This window comes from Copadichromis virginalis, linkage group LG10 (genome assembly GCF_057382275.1).
Source record: "Copadichromis virginalis isolate Kocher_CV1m ecotype Utaka linkage group LG10, C_Virginalis_male_GT1.1, whole genome shotgun sequence".
Lineage (NCBI taxonomy): Eukaryota > Metazoa > Chordata > Actinopteri > Cichliformes > Cichlidae > Copadichromis > Copadichromis virginalis.
The window spans coordinates 9,513,534-9,536,566 of record NC_140627.1 but is presented as its reverse complement, the minus strand read 5'-3'; the positions used below and the strand labels follow the sequence as shown (position 1 = coordinate 9,536,566).

The 23,033-nt window shown below is 39.9% G+C and overlaps 2 protein-coding genes and 1 long non-coding RNA gene across 3 annotated transcripts; 1 reads left to right on the top strand and 2 right to left on the bottom strand.

The window, feature by feature from the left end:
- Positions 1–387: 387 nt before the first annotated feature.
- nufip2 (nuclear FMR1 interacting protein 2) lies at positions 388–9,712 on the bottom strand. The gene is made up of 4 exons (XM_085469722.1): positions 9,310–9,712; positions 6,039–7,721; positions 2,032–2,064; positions 388–1,484 (listed from the first exon to the last, which is right to left on the bottom strand). Exons 1-4 carry the CDS (start codon positions 9,455–9,457, stop codon positions 1,432–1,434), a joined length of 1,917 nt encoding a protein of 638 aa, XP_085325848.1. The 5' UTR covers positions 9,458–9,712; the 3' UTR covers positions 388–1,431.
- Positions 8,721–20,649, top strand: LOC146699829 (uncharacterized). The gene is made up of 3 exons (XR_014922480.1): positions 8,721–9,082; positions 15,546–15,676; positions 20,286–20,649. It is a non-coding gene; the product is annotated as an uncharacterized LOC146699829 (long non-coding RNA).
- Positions 13,243–21,793, bottom strand: glra4b (glycine receptor, alpha 4b). The gene is made up of 10 exons (XM_085469723.1): positions 21,697–21,793; positions 21,125–21,252; positions 20,281–20,348; positions 17,269–17,492; positions 16,095–16,177; positions 15,856–15,993; positions 15,537–15,751; positions 14,732–14,893; positions 14,117–14,209; positions 13,243–14,000 (listed from the first exon to the last, which is right to left on the bottom strand). Exons 1-10 carry the CDS (start codon positions 21,753–21,755, stop codon positions 13,737–13,739), a joined length of 1,434 nt encoding a protein of 477 aa, XP_085325849.1. The 5' UTR covers positions 21,756–21,793; the 3' UTR covers positions 13,243–13,736.
- Between the last annotated feature and the right edge of the window lie 1,240 nt (positions 21,794–23,033).

Sequence of the window (23,033 nt, the reverse complement as noted above, 5' to 3'; positions counted from 1 at the left end):
TTGGCTGATGACGTTGTAGCTCTACATAACCCTCACAACCCCTCCCAACACGCATGTATGGATCACACGGTGTTATTGCACACTGGTTTGCAAACGTAATAGGTTATCCACAGTAAAACATAATAGCATTTAACTAATCTTCACATTTGAACAGTTTGAAAAAGTGTCTACTTAGGGAACTAAGATTAGTATTGCAATTGTTCTGTTACTGTTATCTTTGTATGCCGATGAACAGTGACCTCCAACTCGTGCGTTTCCACCAGTAAACATGCAAGAAAAACGATGCCGTACAAGGCAAAAAAGTAAAGACCAAATTCTGAGTCAAAAGAAAAAACAAAACAAGAAAGTACATTGTAAAAATGTAGAACAAGAGGAACTGAACACAAATACAGGCAAAATAATCTGTATTGACATCCTGAGCCTTACTGCTGAACAAAAAGCACAAAATGCAGAACACTTTTGTGGAAGCAATGTCTCTTTTTTCCTCCTCCTTTTATTTTACCTAACAGTTTGTCACCAAGCTTATTCCCCAACTCAGAGTTCATTTAATAGAACGTATAATGAACCTCAGTTTAAGAACAGCCGGTGACAACCTTCTAATAATCTGAAATGTATGAAAAGCTTCAGGATGAATTTAACGGAGACCTTATTTTTGACTCTTTAGCACACCTAATAAACAGTGAAACAAAGGGGGTGGCTTTCCTTCAAACTGGGCACTTTTGTACCTGTGCTCTGGGGTCAAACTGTAGTGCAGATAACACTCATGTTAGGTAAGACGAAATGACACAAAAAGAAAATGTGGGCAATTAAATTTTCCCTTACTGATTTAAGACAAGACTCCCTTCCTGGATGGGGCCTCACCTATAAGCTCCCATTTAACTTAGAGTTAAGTGGGACCCCACAGACCTCCCCCCAAAGAATGCTTTGCAGAGTGTTCTCCTTTCATTCATGATGAATTCAAGCTTGCACACAGATGTGCATGTATAACGTCTAACATATCTACAATGAAACTTGTGAATGTGTAAAAGAAAACATGACTGAGGCATGCTGTAGTCAGACTGACTGCTGCCACAGGTCAACAGGATAAAGGCTTAGGGAGGTGCAGTCCAAAACACCTTCCTTTTGATGAACTCCCAAACATTATCACTAAAGAGCCATGAGACAAACAAAGATCGCAGCCCAAAGTGTCCATTCGTCATGTTGGAGAGGCACCAATCAGCTCCTTTTTAACGTCCATCCAGAGCTTATGTGTTCATTTTGATGCCCCCAGAGAAGTCCGTTATTCCACCCGAGATACCATGGAAAATCTGTCATGCTAAACTATCAAATGTTTTCACAGTTGTCACTTCTATCCAACAGGATTTGTGATTTCCAAGGTAGATAACTGCAGCACCCAGAAGAGAAGAAGGTAAGTACTGTAGGCCATCTACCTCACTGATCAGGTCCATCCTTGGTCTCGCCGTAAATTACTACCCTTTTTGGATCTACAGGAGAGAGGAGATGAATTAGGGTGATCAAGGATTCTGTGTTTATTTTAAAATGTTACGCATCATTTCTTAAAGCATTAAATGGCCTTACTCTGAAGCACATTAAGGACTTAACCCCTAATGTGCCTCAGCATTTACTTAGGTGAATGTAGCCATGCTGGTCATTTCAGTGTCTCAGCTAGCACAGAGGATTTCATAAATGTGTGATAACACTGCCGTGCTTTATCCCATTATTTTTTCTTATCTTGTCATTCAATACGATTATTTTCTTTCTGAAGCATTTAGTAATGGTACAAAAAAAACAAAACAAAAACAAACACCCCCCATCTTTCTTATTATTACTACTGTCAGACATAGTGTATTCTGGACCTTAACTGCAAGTTTCAAACGGTGGCTTTCAAATAAATTAATATTTGAAGTTTTTTTTCCTTTTTTCATTATAGAAAACTATGGGTAAAATGAACTAAATCCAATCCTAAATCCACAGCCATTCCTTGCTTGGAAAACAGTGCCAACACATATATTTAAGACAGGATCTTTGTACCTTGTTTTTGCAAGTTGAAAACGGATTCCATTTCTGATGAAAGGAAACAAAAACACACATTAGCTCATCATGAAACATTCTTTAAAAAAAAAAAAAAAAAAAAAAAAAAAACAACAATTAAAAGAAAGCAACAGCAACAAAACAAAAAAAAAGCAAATATGTAAACATTTTACAAGTTAGTGTTTTACACAGTTGACAAAATCTGAATTTAGGTTCATGCTTGATGCTGTTAAACAAAATTATACTTTTACATATCGAACAGCAATCGCGAGAACCCTTAAATGACCACTGCAAAAGGAAAATAAAAGCCCCGTACATTTCAACAACTGACATTGAATTTTGTTTGCTGTTGGTGATTAACTGTAGGGCTGCCACAAACGATTATTTTGATAGTCGACTAGTCACCGATTATTTTTGCGATTAGTCGACTAATCAGAGCATGAAAACGTACAGCTTATTGCACCAGCATGCATCTGCTCTTATGTAACTATCATTAGCTTACAGCTTTAAGTGTTTATGGTATGTGCTAACTAAAAATAAAGGCAAGATGATAATTTATTAAATTTGAATGAAATCTGCAGATTGTTTCGGTGAAGTTTAATAAACTCCTTGCTATCTAAAATATAACAGGAAAACTGAGTATATTCTCGAGCATCTCACACTTCTGATAATCAGTTGTCTGCTTGACGTTTATTCAGCTGTGTAAAAACTATAACTTTAATCTCAGCCAAACTGATTTACTCAGGAATAAATAGAATACTAAAAAAAAGCCAAACAATAACATTTTTAAGTTATCTAAGTGACTTATATATCATGTTTAACCTGAGTAGCGAAAGACGGCGGTGGGTTTGAAAACTATTTGCCCAGAGTCCAGGGTTCTCACCGGCTCTAGTGAGCTTTGCCCCGGCTAGCTATCGAGCTAGTGGGTAACAGACTTCGGAGCGCTTTTCAAAATATGTGGCGTCTTGATAAACTGAGCAGATATTTGAGGTTTACACAGCTACATTCTCACCTGAAAATATGTTAAACGTTTATTTTGTGACCCAGAAAGAATAATAACAGTAATATTAAAACTAACTAGCTGCCGCCATTGTTGGAAACTGAGCAGGGCTGCGCTATGAATTCTGGGACAAAGCTACTACTTCTTCGGGGTTTAACGGCAGCTGGCATCCTTGTACATGCACTGCTGCCATCTTCTGTTTCAGTCCGTTATTACACTCTTAAATCCTACCACTTATTCCTGAGTCTTTTGTGATCTTACAAAGCTTCAAACGACGCATCGACTGTTAAATTTTTGATAGTCGACGTAATCGTGACTAGTCGACTAATTGTGGCAGCCCTAATTAACTGCAAGCATACAGTGGGGCAAAAAAGTATTTAGTCAGCCACCGATTGTGCAAGTTCCCCCACCTAAAATGATGACAGAGGTCAGTAATTTGCACCAGAGGTACACTTCAACTGTGAGAGACAGAATGTGAAAAAAAATAAAAAATAAAATAAAAAAAAATAAAAAAAAAAAAATCCATGAATCCACATGGTAGGATTTGTAAAGAATTTATTCGTAAATCAGGGTGGAAAATAAGTATTTGGTCAATAACAAAAATACAACTCAATACTTTGTAACATAACCTTTGTTGGCAATAACAGAGGTCAAACGTTTACTATAGGTCTTTACCAGGTTTGCACACACAGTAGCTGGTATTTTGGCCCATTCCTCCATGCAGATCTTCTCGAGAGCAGTGATGTTTTGGGGCTGTCGCCGAGCAACACGGACTTTCAACTCCCGCCACAGATTTTCTATGGGGTTGAGGTCTGGAGACTGGCTAGGCCACTCCAGGACTTTCAAATGCTTCTTACGGAGCCACTCCTTTGTTGCCCGGGCGGTGTGTTTTGGATCATTGTCATGTTGGAAGACCCAGCCTCGTTTCATCTTCAAAGTTCTCACTGATGGAAGGAGGTTTTGGCTCAAAATCTCACGATACATGGCCCCATTCATTCTGTCCTTAACACAGATCAGTCGTCCTGTCCCCTTGGCAGAAAAACAGCCCCATAGCATGATGTTTCCACCCCCATGCTTCACAGTAGGTATGGTGTTCTTGGGATGCAACTCAGTATTCTTCTTCCTCCAAACACGATGAGTTGAGTTTATACCAAAAAGTTCTACTTTGGTTTCATCTGACCACATGACATTCTCCCAATCCTCTACTGTATCATCCATGTGCTCTCTGGCAAACTTCAGACGGGCCTGGACATGCACTGGCTTCAGCAGCGGAACACGTCTGGCACTGCGGGATTTGATTCCCTGCCGTTGTAGTGTGTTACTGATGGTGACCTTTGTTACTTTGGTCCCAGCTCTCTGCAGGTCATTCACCAGGTCCCCCCGTGTGGTTCTGGGATCTTTGCTCACCGTTCTCATGATCATTTTGACCCCACGGGATGAGATCTTGCGTGGAGCCCCAGATCGAGGGAGATTATCAGTGGTCTTGTATGTCTTCCATTTTCTGATGATTGCTCCCACAGTTGATTTTTTCACACCAAGCTGCTTGCCTATTGTAAATTCCCTCTTCCCAGTCTGGTGCAGGTCTACAATACTTTTCCTGGTGTCCTTCGAAAGCTCTTTGGTCTTGGCCATGGCGGAGTTTGGAGTCTGACTGTTTGAGGCTGTGGACAGGTGTCTTTTATACAGATGAGTTCAAACAGGTGCCATTCATACAGGTAACGAGTGGGGGACAGAAAAGCTTCTTACAGAAGACGTTACAGGTCTGTGAGAGCCAGAGATTTTCCTTGTTTGAGGTGACCAAATACTTATTTTCCACCCTGATTTACGAATAAATTCTTTACAAATCCTACCATGTGAATTCATGGATTTTTTTTTCCACATTCTGTCTCTCACAGTTGAAGTGTACCACTGGTGCAAATTACTGACCTCTGTCATCATTTTAAGTGGGGGAACTTGCACAATCGGTGGCTGACTAAATACTTTTTTGCCCCACTGTATGTGGTGACTAACCGTTTACCCAAAAGTTGACTGTGTTGACTGCAAGGGGATTGGCAACTTGTCTACAAACAATCACAGCTTGGAATCACTCTCAGACGTACTGGTAAAGGTTTATAACAAACTGTCATCCAATTTATAAACAGAGACAGACTGATTGTAACATAGTGTCAAAGTCAGTAGTCTGCTACACGTCTCTTTGCATCGTTTTATCACAGTTAATCTTCATGTTATCAAACCGACTGCATGTCATTGTTAACTTAACCCTATTCAATCACAAATGGATAGCAGACTGACTCCACCTTATTGCGGTTTTATCACCGCCTTAACACAAAGTCACTTTGAAGACAGCAACTGACCAAGTGCTCACAGACCTGGTCCTGTATTTGTAGTAACTTTTTCAAAGGCAACGAAACTACTCTACAACTACCATTTGCCCTATCAAAAAGCCATTTTTGGAAGGTAATAACATTTTTAATATGGATAAGATATTTCGGTTGGTGAGGTGCAAATATTCGATTTCACCTTAGCAAAGAATCAAATCAAATTTCATATTAAGTCATCTATGGCTGACTTAGTTCATTTCTTTGGTAGAACTGTGAGGCAAAAATCAGACGCTGTCTACAGTTACTCAGACTGTGTGCTGAAGCACTTTTGCTGAGGTTAACTGCTACACTAATTTTAACAGTCAGAACAGGTGGTGCCAAAACAGAATCTTAGGCTAAGTCCACACAAACATATTTCTATTTTGAAAAGAAAAGAATCACCACCCAGATGTGCATTTGAGGAACATTTCAGAAATAATTTTGGTCCAACACCTGAACACACATAGCAAGATCATTTAGAAAGCATCATGATGTAGAAAAACTATAAAACAGCTGCTATTTTATCAAACAAGGTAAGCAAAACCTTAAAGAAATATAAGAGAAAAATAGACTTTTTTTAAACATGACAAGAATTCAAATCTGGTTATTGGGTTAATGTTTTTGATAGAGCAGAGAGTGAAACTTACCTTTAGTGTGATAAGTGACAGCAGCTTTAACGTCAAAGGACCCCCAGCTACACCTCGTGCTAATGTCTTTAGAGAGAACCTGTTCTTTAGATGAGCCAAATAATAAAGTGGTTAGCTGACCCTGCGCAGGCTTAGCACCGTTGTCTTTACTGGGGGCCAACACAGCAGTTCCTGCACCTTGTGTCTTTTCCTTGCCACATGGCTGCAGCTTGTTCTCCTCCTCACTCATCCCATAAGCAGGAGGACAAGCATTGGACACAATGCAAGGGATACAAGTCCTTTTCTCAGGGTCTTGAACCAAAGGCCCAGGCTCTAACAATGATGGGCTAATGTCAAAGCAAGGCTGGGCAACCTTGGCTGCAACAGCTTGACACTCGCTATTAGATGTGACCACAGTAGTTTTGTCCTCTCCGGGCACCAGCCCATTTCCGCCTTCTGGGCCCAAGTTGGGCTCATTAATGAAGGAAAGCCCCCACTGATTCTGGAAGATATCTCCCAGGGCTTTCTGATTTGTCTGAGCCGCTGGTGGGTCAAGGTGACGAGCGCTAGGGAGTACAGGTTGCATATTTAAAGGGTAAATTAAAAGAGTACACTTTCTAAGCTCATATGCCTCTCCATCTACAGGACTAGTTGTGGAGCTACAGTTACTTTCCAAAGGAGATGCTACATTGTCGCCACTTAGAATAGACTGGGCTGATGGAATACTACTAGCAGCAGGAGCTAAGAAGGTACCCACTGACGGGCAACCGTTTCCATTTCCAGAAACAGGACCATTAGTAAAACTAGCTGAGGTGATGGTTTTCATAGCAGACATAGGGACCTGTGACAGTCTGACAGGAGGAGGCAGTGCCTCTCCTCCACCTTGAGCTACTTTGTTGAGGTTCTCTTTTACTTTACTTGCATAACTGATCTTGGGAACAATTTTAGCACTGCTATTGTCCACAGGAAATACTGGCGGAGGCTTGAACAAAGTCCATGAGTCCTCTTTTGAAGGTGAAGAAAGCTTGCCTTTGTGTCTTTCCTCAGTTTTTTTACCCAAGGTGCCAACTGTCTTTCCATCAGAGTTTTTCCTCTGAGATTCACCCACTGAAGCCTCTGATACAACAGCCCGTTTGGCTGTCGACTGAGTTTCTACTTTCTGGGTGGCTCTAAATCCATCGAGTCTCGAGGTCATTCCTTTCTCATTTGTCTCTAGATTCAAAGCCCCCAGCTCCTCTGTAGTGTGGCCCTGCTGCATGTCTCTCTCCTTTTCTCTTATCACATTATCAGTGTTCTTTGTATTGTTACATCTGGTCTTGCGTTTCTTCGGAGTAGTATATCCACCTTCCGAGCTACTACCGTCATTGTCCTTGCTAGAATAGCCATTTGTAATTAAGCCACAGTTTACGACGCCATTTTGAAGTAATACGGAGTCCTTCTTATCCAAAGGCGGGCCCTCATGATGACTCAAATCCTGCACCTTCTCCTTGTCATTTTTAAAGTCCATATTCTTCTTATGGTCCATTCCTTTGATGCTTATTTTTGGAACAGTCGTGCACAGCTTTTGCGTCGATTTGGGCTTTGCATTTGTATTAATTGTGTGTCTGTTAGCATTGATGCTAGGTGGATGCGACATGCCAACAGCATTAGACAGATGTGGATTCTTCTCTCCCTCCTCGTCACTGATGCTTACTTTTTTATTGCCTGAAAGGGGAAACAAAATCAGTTCATACTGAAATTAGGGAACACATCCACCACCTTTCACCTGGCAGAAAACCTCCACAACTACTACGTTTCCTGAAAGTCTGTGTCAAATAATCTGTTTCATACTTGGAGAAACTACAAGGCTTTTATAGATTTTTTTTTGTGTGTGTGCGCACGCATGGTATCACAATAGCAATAGCATGACAACACTAGCAAAAAAGTGACTATGCAACTCTTAACCTAAACAAATCCAAGTAAAAAGAGATGCACATTAAACGTTTAAATGTTTTTCTAGTATTACATATAAACCACACCCATGATCTCTTTATTGGGTTTATAATTATTCTTATAGTGCTGTGTGAAATTAAACTTCCTAACAATCTTCCAAGATGAGCTGAGAGCTCACTACATGTAAAATTAGATATGCTTCACAACTGTCAACAACAAAGGACTCTTGCTTAGCTTCCCCCAACCCAGAGAATATTCGACATCAGAGACAAGTTGTTGCAAGGATCGCTCACAACAGCATTTATGGTACACGCACAGAGGAGCAATAAACTATTAACAGGCCCGTGCACGGCAGAGACGCATGGGAATTGCTGTGTCAACGTAGGACTTTCCATTCACAACGGTGCTGCCTCAATGTCTGTGAGCGCAGCACCCAATGGATTGCATACAGTCTCTCCTCTCTTACACAGAGGCCGGTTCTTACTCACTAGCAATCATACGCGTGCATATAGACTCGTAAGGACGATGCTTACAGTGTCAGCTCTGCGCCACAAAACAAGACATTGTCCAATTGTTCCCTGGCTTCACATTGACTGGACAACATGCAACAGGCCTGTCAATGATGGCTAGCTTTAGCTAATGTCAACTAACCAGCGGCTCGGTTTCCACCAACACGCCCAGGAACTGTTGTGCCCTATCAGCAACAACCACAGCAGCCAAAATGACAGCAGAGACATGCCAGAACAGCAAAGTAGGTTGCCTGTACAACAATTTCTAACTAGCTGTGGAACTACAGCATTAGCCAGCAGTGATAGTCTAACATGGCTGACAGGAAATGGCAGCTGAGAACATTCCAGTGGAGCCGGCTCGGTTTTCCTAAGCTGGACATGAGCATGCCGAACAAAAAAAGACACAGATTTGACTATTGTTGAGGACAACTTGCCGTGCACTCCTATCAAATAATGCACTAAGAACACATGGCAACATGGCAGGGGTTCCTTGAGATGATTAAGATGCATTTGCAAAAGAAAAATGGTTGGCGAAACCGGCGCACAAGGTCAATCCCCGATGTGTCAAACCACCACAGCGACAACTGTCACGCAACGTCAGCTAGCGAACTTGCTAACATAACGGTGAGTTCTTCGTCCGGCTATCCGTCAAAAAGGGCCAAGCTTTTCAACAGCTGAAACATTTACCAAATTATCTCAAGGAACCATATATAATATGAACTAATAGCTAGCTAGCAGGCTAAGTCCTCAATCGCGATTTAGTTCAAATTAGTTAGCAAAAGCTAGTCGGCTCACTGACATTAGCTGACCAAGGCTAGCAAGCATTAGCTAACTTTTCCGGATGGCCCAACCTGTTTTCTTCGTCTGCGTTTCCTGATGCTGGCACTGGAAGTGGCTCTGATCATTTTTTAGACAAGTTGACTGCTGAAAAGAGTGCCTGTCGTCTCCGTGGTGATGGTATTGCCTGTCTTGTGCCCGGTCTTTGGGCTGTTCCTCCATTGAAGTGAAGAATGTCGGACTTGTTCAACCAGTATGTTAGCTCACTCAAGTACAGGACAGTCCAATCACTACCAGAGTAAAACGGAAGCTATTTGAAGCCTCTGTAAACGTCAGCAGTAAACGTCTAAAAATGGCTCTGTTTTGGGTGGTCACCGCCACCACTCAAATCCATGTCTAGTTATTTGTGCTGAGTTATGCAGGGGAATATTTCTCAACACTTTTTTTTTCTGTCAGTGCGTGTATTTAATCGGATAACTGACAGTAGAATAACGAAGGAGCGATATTGAAAAAAACCTTTCGGGGTGGGCGATACCGGGGTGGGGTTCGTGTGCGAACAAAAATCACATGACCGGAGGCGCTGCCACGTCTCAAGCCAGTGGACACATGTTGGTGATGGCGAGACCAACCCCACTCCCAAAGTGGAAAAAACATACTTATTGCAAATTTATTAGCAATGCACTTGTGAGTGTTTAATCAGTAAAGAACATTGTTCCTGTTTTCTGAACAAGCAACAACATTACTCTAATAATCTTTGCGTATGCACACAAATAATAATCTAAAAATATAATATCAATTGGGTAGTTGGTGCAATTTAGCACGAAGTGAATGTATACTAGGGTTAGGAGGCATTAAAAAAAGTAACATGCATTTAGTGCTTCCCATATTTGGCATCGCCCTTGTATACAGACACATATACATATACATGTGTGTGTATATATATGTATATATACATATATATATGTATATATACACATATGTATATATACGTATATATACATATATATGTATATATACACGTATATATACATATATACACACATATATATATATACACGTATATATATATATATATATACGCAGCAATAGTTTATATATATACATATATATGTATATATATAAACATATACACACACACACACACACACATTTTTATATATAAGTCTTATAAAAGTTGCTAAGCAAACCGATTTGCTTCCCTGTTACTATATGTGCATGTAACATATAAGCTAATTCATTATTCATTCTTGACTGACACAGTGTAAAAAGGAAGGTTTATGTGCTTTACTTTTGTGCAAACTGGGGTCGGCACAGTGCAACGTTGCTTATGCAGGACTTTAACGGACCAACAACACCCTCTTGTGGCTAAAAAAAATCACAAAGCCATAGAGACTGCTTTGTTGGGGAAGTGAGGAACATTGATCATCTTCTTAGAGTGCAATGTTCTACTGTAAAACCGTGAGTTGTTACATTGGCTTGTGCATTATTTTTCAGGCCCTTGTGACAATGCTGAGCCCCAACATACCTAAAAAGTAATATAGCAGGAAAAGTGACACTATAAGAGTGTGAATATTATTTGGTATTTACTAGGTATTTTGCATAGTGTTGCAAAATCCTTTACCCTGAATCTAATTTTGGGATTTAAAATCTTACTTAGCAAGTAGCATCAGTATGTACTTGAAATACCCAGTGTAAAAACGGACCTTTTCTGTGATAATACACATTATTGAGTCATAGTTACTTATTAATCAGTGTGTATATTGTTTTTACTTAATATACTTCTGGTTAGCTAATTCTTTAACAACATAGCATCATATGTTTTTTATATTAACCTGTATGCTTTAAACAATTAGAGTGAACCCCAGAGTACAAACACTAAATACAGTGTTGTAGAAGAAGTAGCTTTTCATACAATTACATGAGTGATGTAAAAGTGCATACAATAAAATTCAACTTCGGCATAGTATTTGGGTAAATACCCCATAGGACACAATACTAGGCCTAAATAATGTATAGCTCTAAAAAGAAAAAAGAAAGAGAAATTTTCATTCAAAACAAAGGCAAGAAATTGTGGTGGCTGTCCCTTGTTTGAGCTAAGCTCACGCATGCAAGTGTAGTTATCCAAGGGTGAGTATAATATAGTAGAAGAAAACGACTGAAATGAACATCGATTCTGGATTCGTCATGGTGAGGGTAGCTGATTCGCACAAATACAGTACAGTGTCAAGGATCCTCTTATCTTTGACACTTTTTAGGAGGGGAAAAAAAGAGGTCACACTAGTTTCACACAGTCTCAGTGCTGATGTTTGCCCTTTTTCTACTTTTTAAAATGAATAATTCATGTGATAACTTGATTTTATAAAAAGCTAAAACCATGTGATGGACTAGAAATGTTAACCTAGCAATACCTTAAGAACAAAATTCATGTGATGTACTGAACAAGTTATTGCTCAAAAGGTATTTATTGCATGGCTTATTTATCATTTGCAAACATAATGAAGACTGACTCGGGCATCAGATGGAAGACAAATGTAATGAAATGCAGTTTAGCATTTGTGAGATAGATCTGATAGTTTTTGAAATAAAATGTCAGCTCTATTAAGCAAACATTCAACTTAATTGAATGTTGTCTGAATGAACCAAACTTTTTGCATCTGTCATTAAACAGTGAAAGGTAACACTATAATAACTTTAGAATTTCACATTAAATTGCAGATCGGTGAGAAACAACAGCGATGGGACATGGAGCACAGTGTCCCATCAGAACAGCTTCACTGTGCCTTGGCATTGATTCTCAAAGTCTCTAGAACTGTACAGTGGGGATAATAGACCCTCATTAAGTGTTTGGATGATGGCTGGTGTTGAGCCCTGATGGTTCAAAATTAGGGAATGCAAAACACCATAACATACAATTCCCATTACTGTGGATGTTCATCAAACCCTTCAGTGACTGTTTGTGCCCTGTGGATGGATGTGTTGTCATCCTGTAAGACAACACTCCCATCAGGAAAGAAATACGTCATCACAGAATGAAAGTGATCGCTCAGAACAAGTTTCTATTGATTTAAGCAGACCCTCCTTTTTAAAGGGGAACGTGGACCCTAACAATAGCAATAAAATGAGGGACTGGATCCCTGGTGGCAAAACGGTGGCAGAAACAGACCATTTCTAATACAATGACAAGGTTGAGACTGTCGAGGTTTATTAGGATTGCAGAGGATCTTTATGCTAAGTCTAGATTATACTTTGCATTCACTGTAAACCAGATCTGGAATTGTTTAAGTGTAGAAAAAATGTACATTTATATGAGTACTGTAAAAATACACTATTGAGAAATTGTCCCACATAAAATGTTCTTCTAGTAAAATAGTAGTGTTTGCGTAGTGCTCTAATGCATCACCATTGGTTGTGTTGGGTGGTCAGGCTTTGTTCCGATGTGGCTATGGTCACCTCTAGCTCCTCCCATGGGGTCAAGAGTGAAGGTTTTGCGCTACTTTTCGAACTGTATTTATTTTAGCTGTACCAACAACGTGTTCCAGAGATTATTCGATAAGAAGAGACAGAGTGTACTCCTACTGTGTAATTTAGGTGGGCTTTGTTAAACACCAGTAAAACACACTTTCTGCAAGCCCTTAGGAGAACTCAGTACCAGATGTGTGCAGCTTAAAAAGCTATTCTGACAACCAAATAAGCCAGGTTCTGAAAAACTGAAACATTATTTCCTCACTGTAGTTAATGATTATTTCTCTGTGTTTAATACCATATGAATAGAAACTATTTGGAATAGTACAGTGCTCTCTGGAAGTTGTTAGTTTCTAATAATACTATATTTCTTACCTTAATTGCATTTACATAACGTTACTCTTGTTCCTGATAAAATATTAATAATATCAACATCTGGCCAGTATGCAGATATGAAACTAAAGGTTCAGATGGTTGAGATGAATATTACTAATTCAAAGAGATCAAAGTATTTTTCAAGCAAACATATTTCTCAAACAGGATATTCAAGTCTTTATTACAGATTGAGCTCCTTCAGCAGGAAACCTAATATCATATAAATTCATATTCCATAATATTTGCAGCCTGCAATCAGACTCTTGATTCCTTTGAATCACAGTTACGGTGAATAACAAGTACATGTTTTCAATGATACTGCAGACACGTGTTTTTGCACAATGCCCACTGTAAAATTCGTGCACAGTAAAAAAGTAAAGGTACAGTCTGAGTACATGTGAGGCTACAGCAACTGCACGCACAGATTTTCCTCTATAGAACTTTGACTTGATGGAACTGTAAATGCACACAGTAACCTAATGTGAAAATGCATAAGTGCTAATAAAAAGTGCATTTTGTTATTCAAAATGTAAAGAAACCGCTGGACTCTTCCAGGTCACAGAATTGCTCAGTGGCACTGAACATGCAGTCAAAACACATCTTGCATGACTCAACTGAGGACTCAGTGAAGGAAGTAGCCAACTTGTTCATGGTCCTCAGTCTGTCACAGTATTCCTTGGACGTCTTCATGTCGCAGAACTTTATAGGTAACCCAATAAAGGACGTTAAACATCAGGAAGCTCATGGGAAAAACAGCTCGGGAGATGGTATCAATCCTTTTGGCCCGATCCACAAAACGCCTCCGTATCTCATAGAAACCCAAACCAGGAGGTAGATCAGCAAAAATGGGTGTTGCATCCATTTCCTGAGAGGACAGTGCAAGTCCAATACTCTGGAGCAGAAAACCCTGCTGTGCCAGCTCCTCCTCCTGGAAGACAAAGACACAGCACAGACTCACTGCAAATCACTAAGCTAAACTGTTTGTTTGTTTTTTTCTTTCTTTGGAGCCAGCAATTGGCTGGTGAGCAAGGCAACAGTACATACCCTGGCACAGGCACTGCACTGCTGGGATGCATTCCCATGAGGAGCATTGTTCCCTGACATGTTGTTTCCTTTCACCTTACTGTCACCGGTCCCCTGCGGGTGAGTGTGGGAGGAAAGCCGGCACAATTATTTAATCGTCAAACAGACTGCACTGACTGAACAGTTTGCAAAACTGGCACAACTTTGCTCTACTGCATAGATGTCAGGCCACATGCATTGTATTGCACTGCAGATCAAAGCAGATGTCAGGTGTACTGAGGCATAAATATTATAAAAGGTATAAAGAGCTCTTCAGCTGCTGTCACATTGCTTTAACTTGCCTTAATGAAGGCCAAATTTCTGAAGAACTGGCCAAAAGAAGAGCCTCATCTAGTTTAAGGGTAATTTATCCTAATTTGTCTTCCTTATTCTTCCCTTTCTCATGATATCCATGATGTTGAGAACATTCAGCCAGCAGTAGAATAAGGTGATGGCTTGAATTAATCACAGGTCAGTGCTGTGTGCTTTTCCTGACTGGAGTGTAGCATGCAGGTGAGTAGCAGCTCGTGCAGAGCTGGGCACAGGGAATAGCAGGTGACAGCTGCCTGAGGGCCTGAGTGGGTGGGCTGCACTTACAGTTCTCTGCTGCTGCTGCTGCTCTTTGAGTTTCTTTTTCATTCTGAAGAACTCCTTGTGCTGGCGTGAAACAAAGTTGACGGCTGCATACTCCAGTAGTGCAGCAAACACAAACAGAAGACACACCGCCATCCAGATGTCTATGGCTTTGACATAGGATACCTGCGTAACCATAACAATCAACTGTCTCAATTAATATCAGAATCAGAAAGAAGTTTAACACCAGCTCAGCTGAATGAAGCCTCCAGTACATATACACAAAAGAAAATACTAATAAAACCTGTCAACATAGCAAAAATAGTTTGCATCAAGTATAAGCCACTGATTTCTTTTTTAAAAATACAACTGGAATATTACTATTACTCAATTGCGTTAATGTGCATTATTAAGGTAGTTCTTCAGCATTGGGATGTGGTCAGCAAGGGGTTCCTTTTGGACTGAGTGAAGAAAGATGATATATTATTGTATTTTTATATTATTTAATTATTTCCATTTATAATATTTATGTTAAATACATTAAAAAAAATTTTTATTAAACTGATTATACCATTCACTTAGAAAAAAAGTTAAAACTAAATTATCCCACAGCCCGATGAAATGCATGCTAAGCTGACTGGTGATGCTAAATATGAATGTGAGGTTGAGTAGTCCAATTAGAAACTGAAATTTGGGTGCTAAAAAATTCTCTTGTTAAATCTATTTTATCTCATTTGACTTTCTTGGAATCATACAACCCCTCTGTATTTCCATTCTGACTTTATCTTTTTAGTAAACAGCAGATAACTTGCTGAAATTTGCTTCTGACCTTTGGCAGGGAGGCCCTGGAGCCAGAGCTCTGTGTTGTCATGGTGAGCACAGTAGTGATTCCCAATCCCACCCTTGCGGGAGCTGCATCCATGTTGATCCAGAACGACACCCAAGATAGGATGACAGTCAGCAGGCTCGGTATGTACATCTGGATCAGGTAGTAGCCCATTTGGCGCTCTAGGTAGAATTTGACTTCAATGCAGGTGAATTTACCTGACGACAGGAGGAGGCAGAGGTGCAAACTGAAAGTCTTATTAGAAGGTGATGGACAGTGTGTACTGAGAATGTAGGACAGTGGGTTGTCATATGTCCTGTACCTGTGTTGTAGTGCTTGGTGCAGTAACCAAGACCTTTCTCCTCTTTTAGCACAAACTGAGGGAGCATTAGATCATCAGCAACTTGCACTGCTCCCACATCCAGCCATTCAAAAATCAGGTCATTCATGGTGTAACCAACTAGAGGCGAAAGAGAAAGTGTACAGTACGCAGTACGCAGTAGTTTTATGTCAAAACCTGTATGTAATGTTTTCTTAGCCTGCCTAAGAAGATGAACTCACAGCTTTCAAGCTGCATGGTGCACGTCTGGCTGTCCATGGGGAAGTTTTTCAAATCCATGGGACAGGAAAGCGTGAGTGTCAGTCTGGAAAACAGAAGCAGCAGCATAATAGTCTATGACATGAAAAGGTGATACCCTCGAACCTTATCCCATAGGCAAAAAGGCGAATGGGGGACTTGGCTAACGACCACCTGTGAACTCCACAGTACTGGCTATTTCTTACTCATGTGTCACTCAAACCCTTTTTTTGAACACTCACCTTACATCAGTGGTCACATCAAGCAGCTCAAACCTCTCCGACACCTGTCCTCCCTTCCATTTTTCTATTTCACTGCCCCCTTTACAGGCTGCAGAAAGCACTGACAGGTGCTGACAGACATCATGTCAGCCTTTATGGTGGGCTTGATATAAAAATCGGCTGAGACACACACATCACCACCATCAGTTTAAAAAAAAAAAAAAAAAAAAAAAAAAATAGGGATGTACCCCGGTTACAGAACATAAAGACCGAGATTAGAAAGCATTCCGTTATTTAGTACAGGTGTTGGCTTTATAGATAACACACAGATGTTCTTTAGCTGTCACAGCGTTCTTTGTTGTATTATGCTGTATTATGCTGTTCGTTTCACTGACCTATTTCTCTATTTTTCCCCTCCTGCACTCACAAAGCAAAGCCTCTCACATAAATGAGCAATATTGCAGAAAGGAGGAACATAAATGATCCTGGTTTAATGTCGTCCACAGACACTGTGGTTTTCCCCAAGTGGGGCCATAAATAATATAACCAACCTTAAAAAAAAGGATTTTATTCCTGTTTATCTTAATTACTAGAACTAATGCTTCTTTTTTTCTTTCTATTTATAACTCTTTACCATTATGCTACGATTTACCAGCGCTTTAGCAGCACATTACTGACCTGATTCCTCTTTAGCCTGCAGTAGCTGCTTAACAAGAACTTGCTCACAGTGCATGCTGGACAGTGCAATTACAACTGAACTGAACTGGAGTGAAACAAATATGTAGCAGTCCATACACTTGGATGTTTACAGTACTTCTCAATAGACTTTATATTCACTGAGCTACCCATCAAAGCATTTTTGGAAATGTGTTTGATAGTTGAAGTACTATTAAAACTTAACCCCACGTATTTAATAAACACACATAAAATGGCTCACCTGATGCTGTAGAGGACATTTCCGTTCTGGAAGATCCGCAGCAGTTTGTTGTCTGTTGTAACCTCGTGAAAGTTTGCTCCCTTTTCATTTGCAAAGAATAAGTCAGGTTTCCAAATGGAGTCCAACATTGAGGGGTCCAAGTCCAGAGAGTCATCAGGGTACTCCTTATATGCTAGTCGAGGGTCATTCCACTGCTGCCGTAGAAATACATTGAGCCGATAGTCCTAAATTATGGAGGCAACACGTAATTAAAAACTGTGTAAACTTATAAATGATGAAAAAATGGATATATGCATATTGCATATGCATGCAAGTATGCTGCATATGTTCAAGCATCTAATTTTAGCGAGAGGGCAAAAGTAAAGAGAAGAACCATCCTCTAAGCAGGCAGGCGTGACTGTGTGTCTGTGTGTGTTTGGGTAGGGGACAAATGGTGACAAACAGGCCTGAGTGCTCCCATAACCTGAACAACAGCAAACTCCACTTACAATTTCATCAATTAAAATTTGATGTCTCTCTCCTTTAGTATTTTACAAAATGCACAAATTCTCCAGGCTCTAAACGTGAATAAATCAACAAACATGACCAACCCCAGACATTCTCCAGAGGCCTTGTAAATTAAGGATGGCTGCTTATTTAGACAGAAAGACACATGAGAAGATCTTTGCTGACACTATGTTATGCATTTACAAGGTGAAGCAACTAAACAGTCATAATCTAATGATAGTATGTTTGGGCATCATGAAACTTGGCCTCCACCAAGAGTCGGAGAGGAGCCAAACAAAAAAAAGAAGCTTCAGATGAATAAACAGTAAAGTGTCTGATGCATCTCATAAATGAGCTTTAACCAGCTCTGCTCTCCAACTGCTATTAAAGTCGTGGATGCTCATATTAAATGCGGCCAGAGTTTCAAATAATGAGGTCAGTGCTTTTTGGCTCACCAGTGAGCCCGGGGCTTCGGGCAGTTTTAAACACTCGTTTTCAGACAGATTTTCTACTCTTGGCTCTGTACGAAGTCATCCCAGGCTCACATCTCAGGCAGTGAGCACAGAAACCCCACCCGCCTGCTGTTTGGTTTGCGAGAGGCAACCAAACTGACCTGACACAGGGGAGCTAAAACTGCTTGTTTCAGACCGAAGATAAACCGAGGGGCTGACACCAAGGTCCAGTGTAAATTAACAAGGATTATTTTCAACTCTGAGTCATGCAGACTTACTTAATTAAGTTACTAAGTTGGAGCTGGAAAGAAGCACAATTGCCCCCCTATAAATTTTGACACAGGAACTATTGGTCTGTGCTATTGGTTTTCCATTTGTTTTGGTACTGGCTTTAACTGGCAGCTTCAGTCATCAGTCAGAGTAAGATTAGTGCCAGTTATCATATTACAAAATGTTATGCAGATTGATTGTGATACTGACTGACTTATTTTATGCTAATTCGTGCACATGTTTACTAAGTAAAATACCGAATACGGGACCTTAAAGTTGTAGTATTGTATCTCTAAGCTGTAGTATAACTGCTTTGACTGAATTAAAGGATGTGAATATAGTTTCCAGTACATTATTCACATGTTCTGTGAGTATAAGGGATTAATATGAGCTACGACTTCTAACTTAGAGGCAATGATGCAAATTTATATTGAACATTATTACAGTGAAAGTGGCTACAAATGTTAGCTACAGACACTCCCATAAAAGCTCAGCTATTTATAGGCACTCCTTGAGTCTTTAGTCAAAGTGACATTTTTAAAGAGGACCTATTATGCTCACCTCCAACTATATATTTATATTCTTGGATTTTACTACCGTAGCTTTGCATGAATCATAAATCAAAAATAATCCTTATTTGTCTTATGTGCTCCTTGGTGGAGACCCTCGGTCCATCGCCTGTTTAGAGCAGTCTGAAGCCTTAGCTTTTACCTCACTGGGATTATCAGCACATACGATGTCAATATTAGAAACTTTGGCTGTATTTATTATGAACATCCACCACTGTAACAGTATATGTGACAAAAATAAAGAGATAATGGAGGTAAAGCCCAAAGGAGTTCAGTCACAGTCATACAAATGACAAGCTTTCATTTGCATAATTTTGAATATTTAAGCCCTCTTATTGGCAGAATTATTAATGTTCATTTAAATTGTCTGTCACAGACCCAGATTTAAATGTAGTTCAGGGTTTTGGGAAGGCCATTCCAGAAGTTTCATCCTACGTTATTCATTACAAAACCAGTTTTGATGCATGTTTTGGATTGTTGTATTGGAACATTAAGTTATGTCCAACTTTTGTCTGTTTAGTTGAGGCGAAGTTAAAGAATTTAGAGGTAGTCCTCCTCCTTCGTTAATCCAGCCACTGTGCAATCTATCAGTACCACTGACGGTAAAACAGCCCCAGAGCATGATGCTACCACCACCATACTTCTTAGCTGGTACAGCGCTCTCAGACTTAAAGGCCTCACCTTTACTCCTCCTGTCATTGTGGCCAAACAACTCAGTCTTTGCCTGACCATAAAAACATTTGGCTTGTCCATCAGAGGAACTGCAAATTTCACTCGAGCATGAAAGCACTGATTGTGGAGCATTCCCTTCTTTCCTGGACTGCACCCTCTGATGATCAAACAATCATCAGTTCAATGAATAAAAATAAATAAGTTCAAAAAGGAGAATCTACAGTTCTCCTTGTCTGATCTTCATTGGGTTTCTTGGACATTTCTATTGTTCTGAGTACTGGTCAGTCTAATGAGCACTGTTAATTAACTGTCTATTAACTTCACTAATAAAAAGTTAATAGGCCTTGGCCTTGTCAAGTTATAACACGTTTTAGAACCTTCAGCACCACTTTTTAAAAGATTTAAGTGAGTATATATGTGAGCCTGTATGTATACTCTTGAACTCATGTGGATTCGAGAAATTTGAAGTTACACACCCGTTTTTTTTTAAGTCATTAAAATGTATGTTGTACAATGGCACCTTCGAAAAAGAGCAGATAAATTTAAAACAGATGTTTTCTCACCATAGTTGTTTCAGTGATGGATCCAAAGCTGTTGATGAAGATGTTACAGGTCACGTTGACAGGAGAACCTGACGGGAGGACACATCTTAGTAACACTGCTTCCTTAAATACCACTGATGATGTTTTCTAAAAGGAACACATCAAATATTAAAGCTGATGAAGAGCAGGGGATTCCTGTACCACAACATCTGTTTTTTCCCTTCATAATATGCCATGCCGTGTCCTGATAAAGATTTATCCACGATAACAAGCCTGAAATTGTGTTGTCATTTCCAGTACGCTCCCATTAGCGTAGCCCATCTGTCGACCATTGGAACTTTAAATATTTCAGTGAGTCATTTCCGAAGAGGCAATTATTTATTGATTCAGTTTTACTTACATTGGTGTGTTTATAGATAATCAGCAGAGATTTATCCACAATGCACCGACAAGGATGTGGAGCAAATATGAAATATATATGAAATTTGACCCTAGAGGCGGTGCAGGAACTATGTGAGAGAGACTCTGCCAGTTTCACAAGATTGGACTGGAAAGGGCCTTTGGGGTAACATGCAAGGATGACCGCACATTTCTGTCAAATAAAAACGATGTGAAAGAGACGTCTGTGACAAGACACCATCACCTTAGGGTGTGGGACAACACAGAAACCGTAACAACACACGAGGAGGAAAAAAAGGAGAAAGACTTTCGCATGGAGACATCGTAGCTTGCAGCATCTCTTGCCTCTGACCCATCTGTGAAGGATTTGTGCCACATCACTGCACAGATTGTTGTGCAAATTGAGCGGCACTCTTTCTCACACCTTTTCAAATAGAGCAGTATTTGCATCTGGGAGTGCAGTTACCTTTGAAATTTGGTCTGATGCGAGCATCATAGCCAGATGTGCGTCCCATCAGTTTGTCCAAAAAGTCAGAGGGAGAGGGCGGCTTGACTGCCCTGCTGGGGAACTTCAGCTCCTTACATTGCACAGACCTACAGGGTGATGGGGCAGTGATGATTCACTGACATAAATATGAACTTAATGTCTAGCTTCCTAATTTGTATTAAGAAGCTAAAATTTAAGTTTGGACATTACATGCATTTTGTGATTAAAGGTGTCCTGCTGTGAATAAAATTGCAGGCTTTCTGAATAAAAGAACAATATCCATGAAATTACTTTTTTCTTTTTTTTAAGATCCGTTTCTCAAATCTTGCAAATTTAATTGGGTATTTTTACCTAATGGAACTGTTGCTTTTAATTATAGATTACAAAATATTTAATGCATGTTTCTTTCCACTTAAAGAGAAAAAGCTGTGCCGGCAGCTTCTTTGTTAAAGAAGTATCGGAGCATGTAAGGTACAGTAACTGCCCCTTCAAATAAGCGTGCAGGCTGGCGCTTGCATTTTTGAAAGGAAAGACTTTCAAAACTATCTTACCTGCCTTGTTGAAAAATGACAAACGAAGCCCACAGTGGACACAGGATGTGCAGTAGCATTCTGAGTTGGTGGACCCAACAGATGAGAGAAAAACAGCCAAAATTTGGAAGGAAAAAAAAAAAAAGGATGCGGAGATGCGGAGAACTTTCAGGCGCTGGCTCCTGGAGTCAGATGAGCCTCCCTCCCTCTCTGCAGGTGTAAAATACAGGAAGCTGCTGCTCTATAATTCAAAATCCAAGGGAACTTTTTTTTCCTCCTTCCCCTGCCTGTTTGTGTGGATCACTTCAAGCTTTATCTCTTTTTTATGGCCATATGCATGCTGAAGGAATTACTGCAAGAATTTTTAAAGGGACAGCAGCATTTTTACGGCAGAGTTGCCCCCAACGATGGTCTTCGACGCAGCCTCAGATCTGCACTTTCAAATATTTGGGATTCAAACTGTACTGCTTATAAGCACTTCTATTAAACAGATCTAATTATGAAAGTTAAACACATATAGCTATGCTTTTTTTTCCCTCTTTAATTTCTGGATGAACACAGCTCTGCAGGTGCTTAATCCACATTTTAAAAAACTTTAAAGAGGCATGTAAATAAGCCTGAAAACTGTATTTTAATAACAAGGGAGGAGAACCTTTACATTAAAATGACCCTTCCACCTCCTTTTAAAATCAGGTTGTTCAAAGATATTTTTGGTGAAACTGTATTTATATTGCCATCAATTTACAAAACCACATAACATCAGCACTGAATGGGCCTCAAATTGGGCAGGAGAACAGAGAGGTAACTGCCAAGTTGGCAAGATTGTTGTTCCATGCAGAAGGGAAATAAGATAAAGGCATAATGTTCCTATTAATTCCAATGCAACACATCTCTGTGTCAGAACACATCCAGAGGGGATTTATCTTTAGCACTGCTGTTAAAAGTTTCTGGTCTAATTATTTCATCTACAAACTGCCACACAAATTCACATATAAATGCGGAAACTCATATTTGTTCCTCCACATAGAGAGGGGGCAAGCTCGGCCATTTCCTCATGTAAAATTAATGTCAGAGAAAGCGATGGGACGTAACGGCTGCACGTGTTTGCCTCACACTTGAAAAGGCCATTCTCCACTCCGCTCTGGAGCCCACAGTGTCAAATTGGATAAGAAATGTGTTGGAATATAAAACATGAATGCCTTCCTAATAACAAGAAGTCCTGAGTAAAGAAAAAAATAAAATAAATTCTGTATGCGTGCACATTTTTACCTCTGGACAAGAAAAGTAGGCCAAGCTTCATTTTAGTGATATTTTGCTGGATTGCGAACTGGATTTACTTCATCAGATCATATTACCGA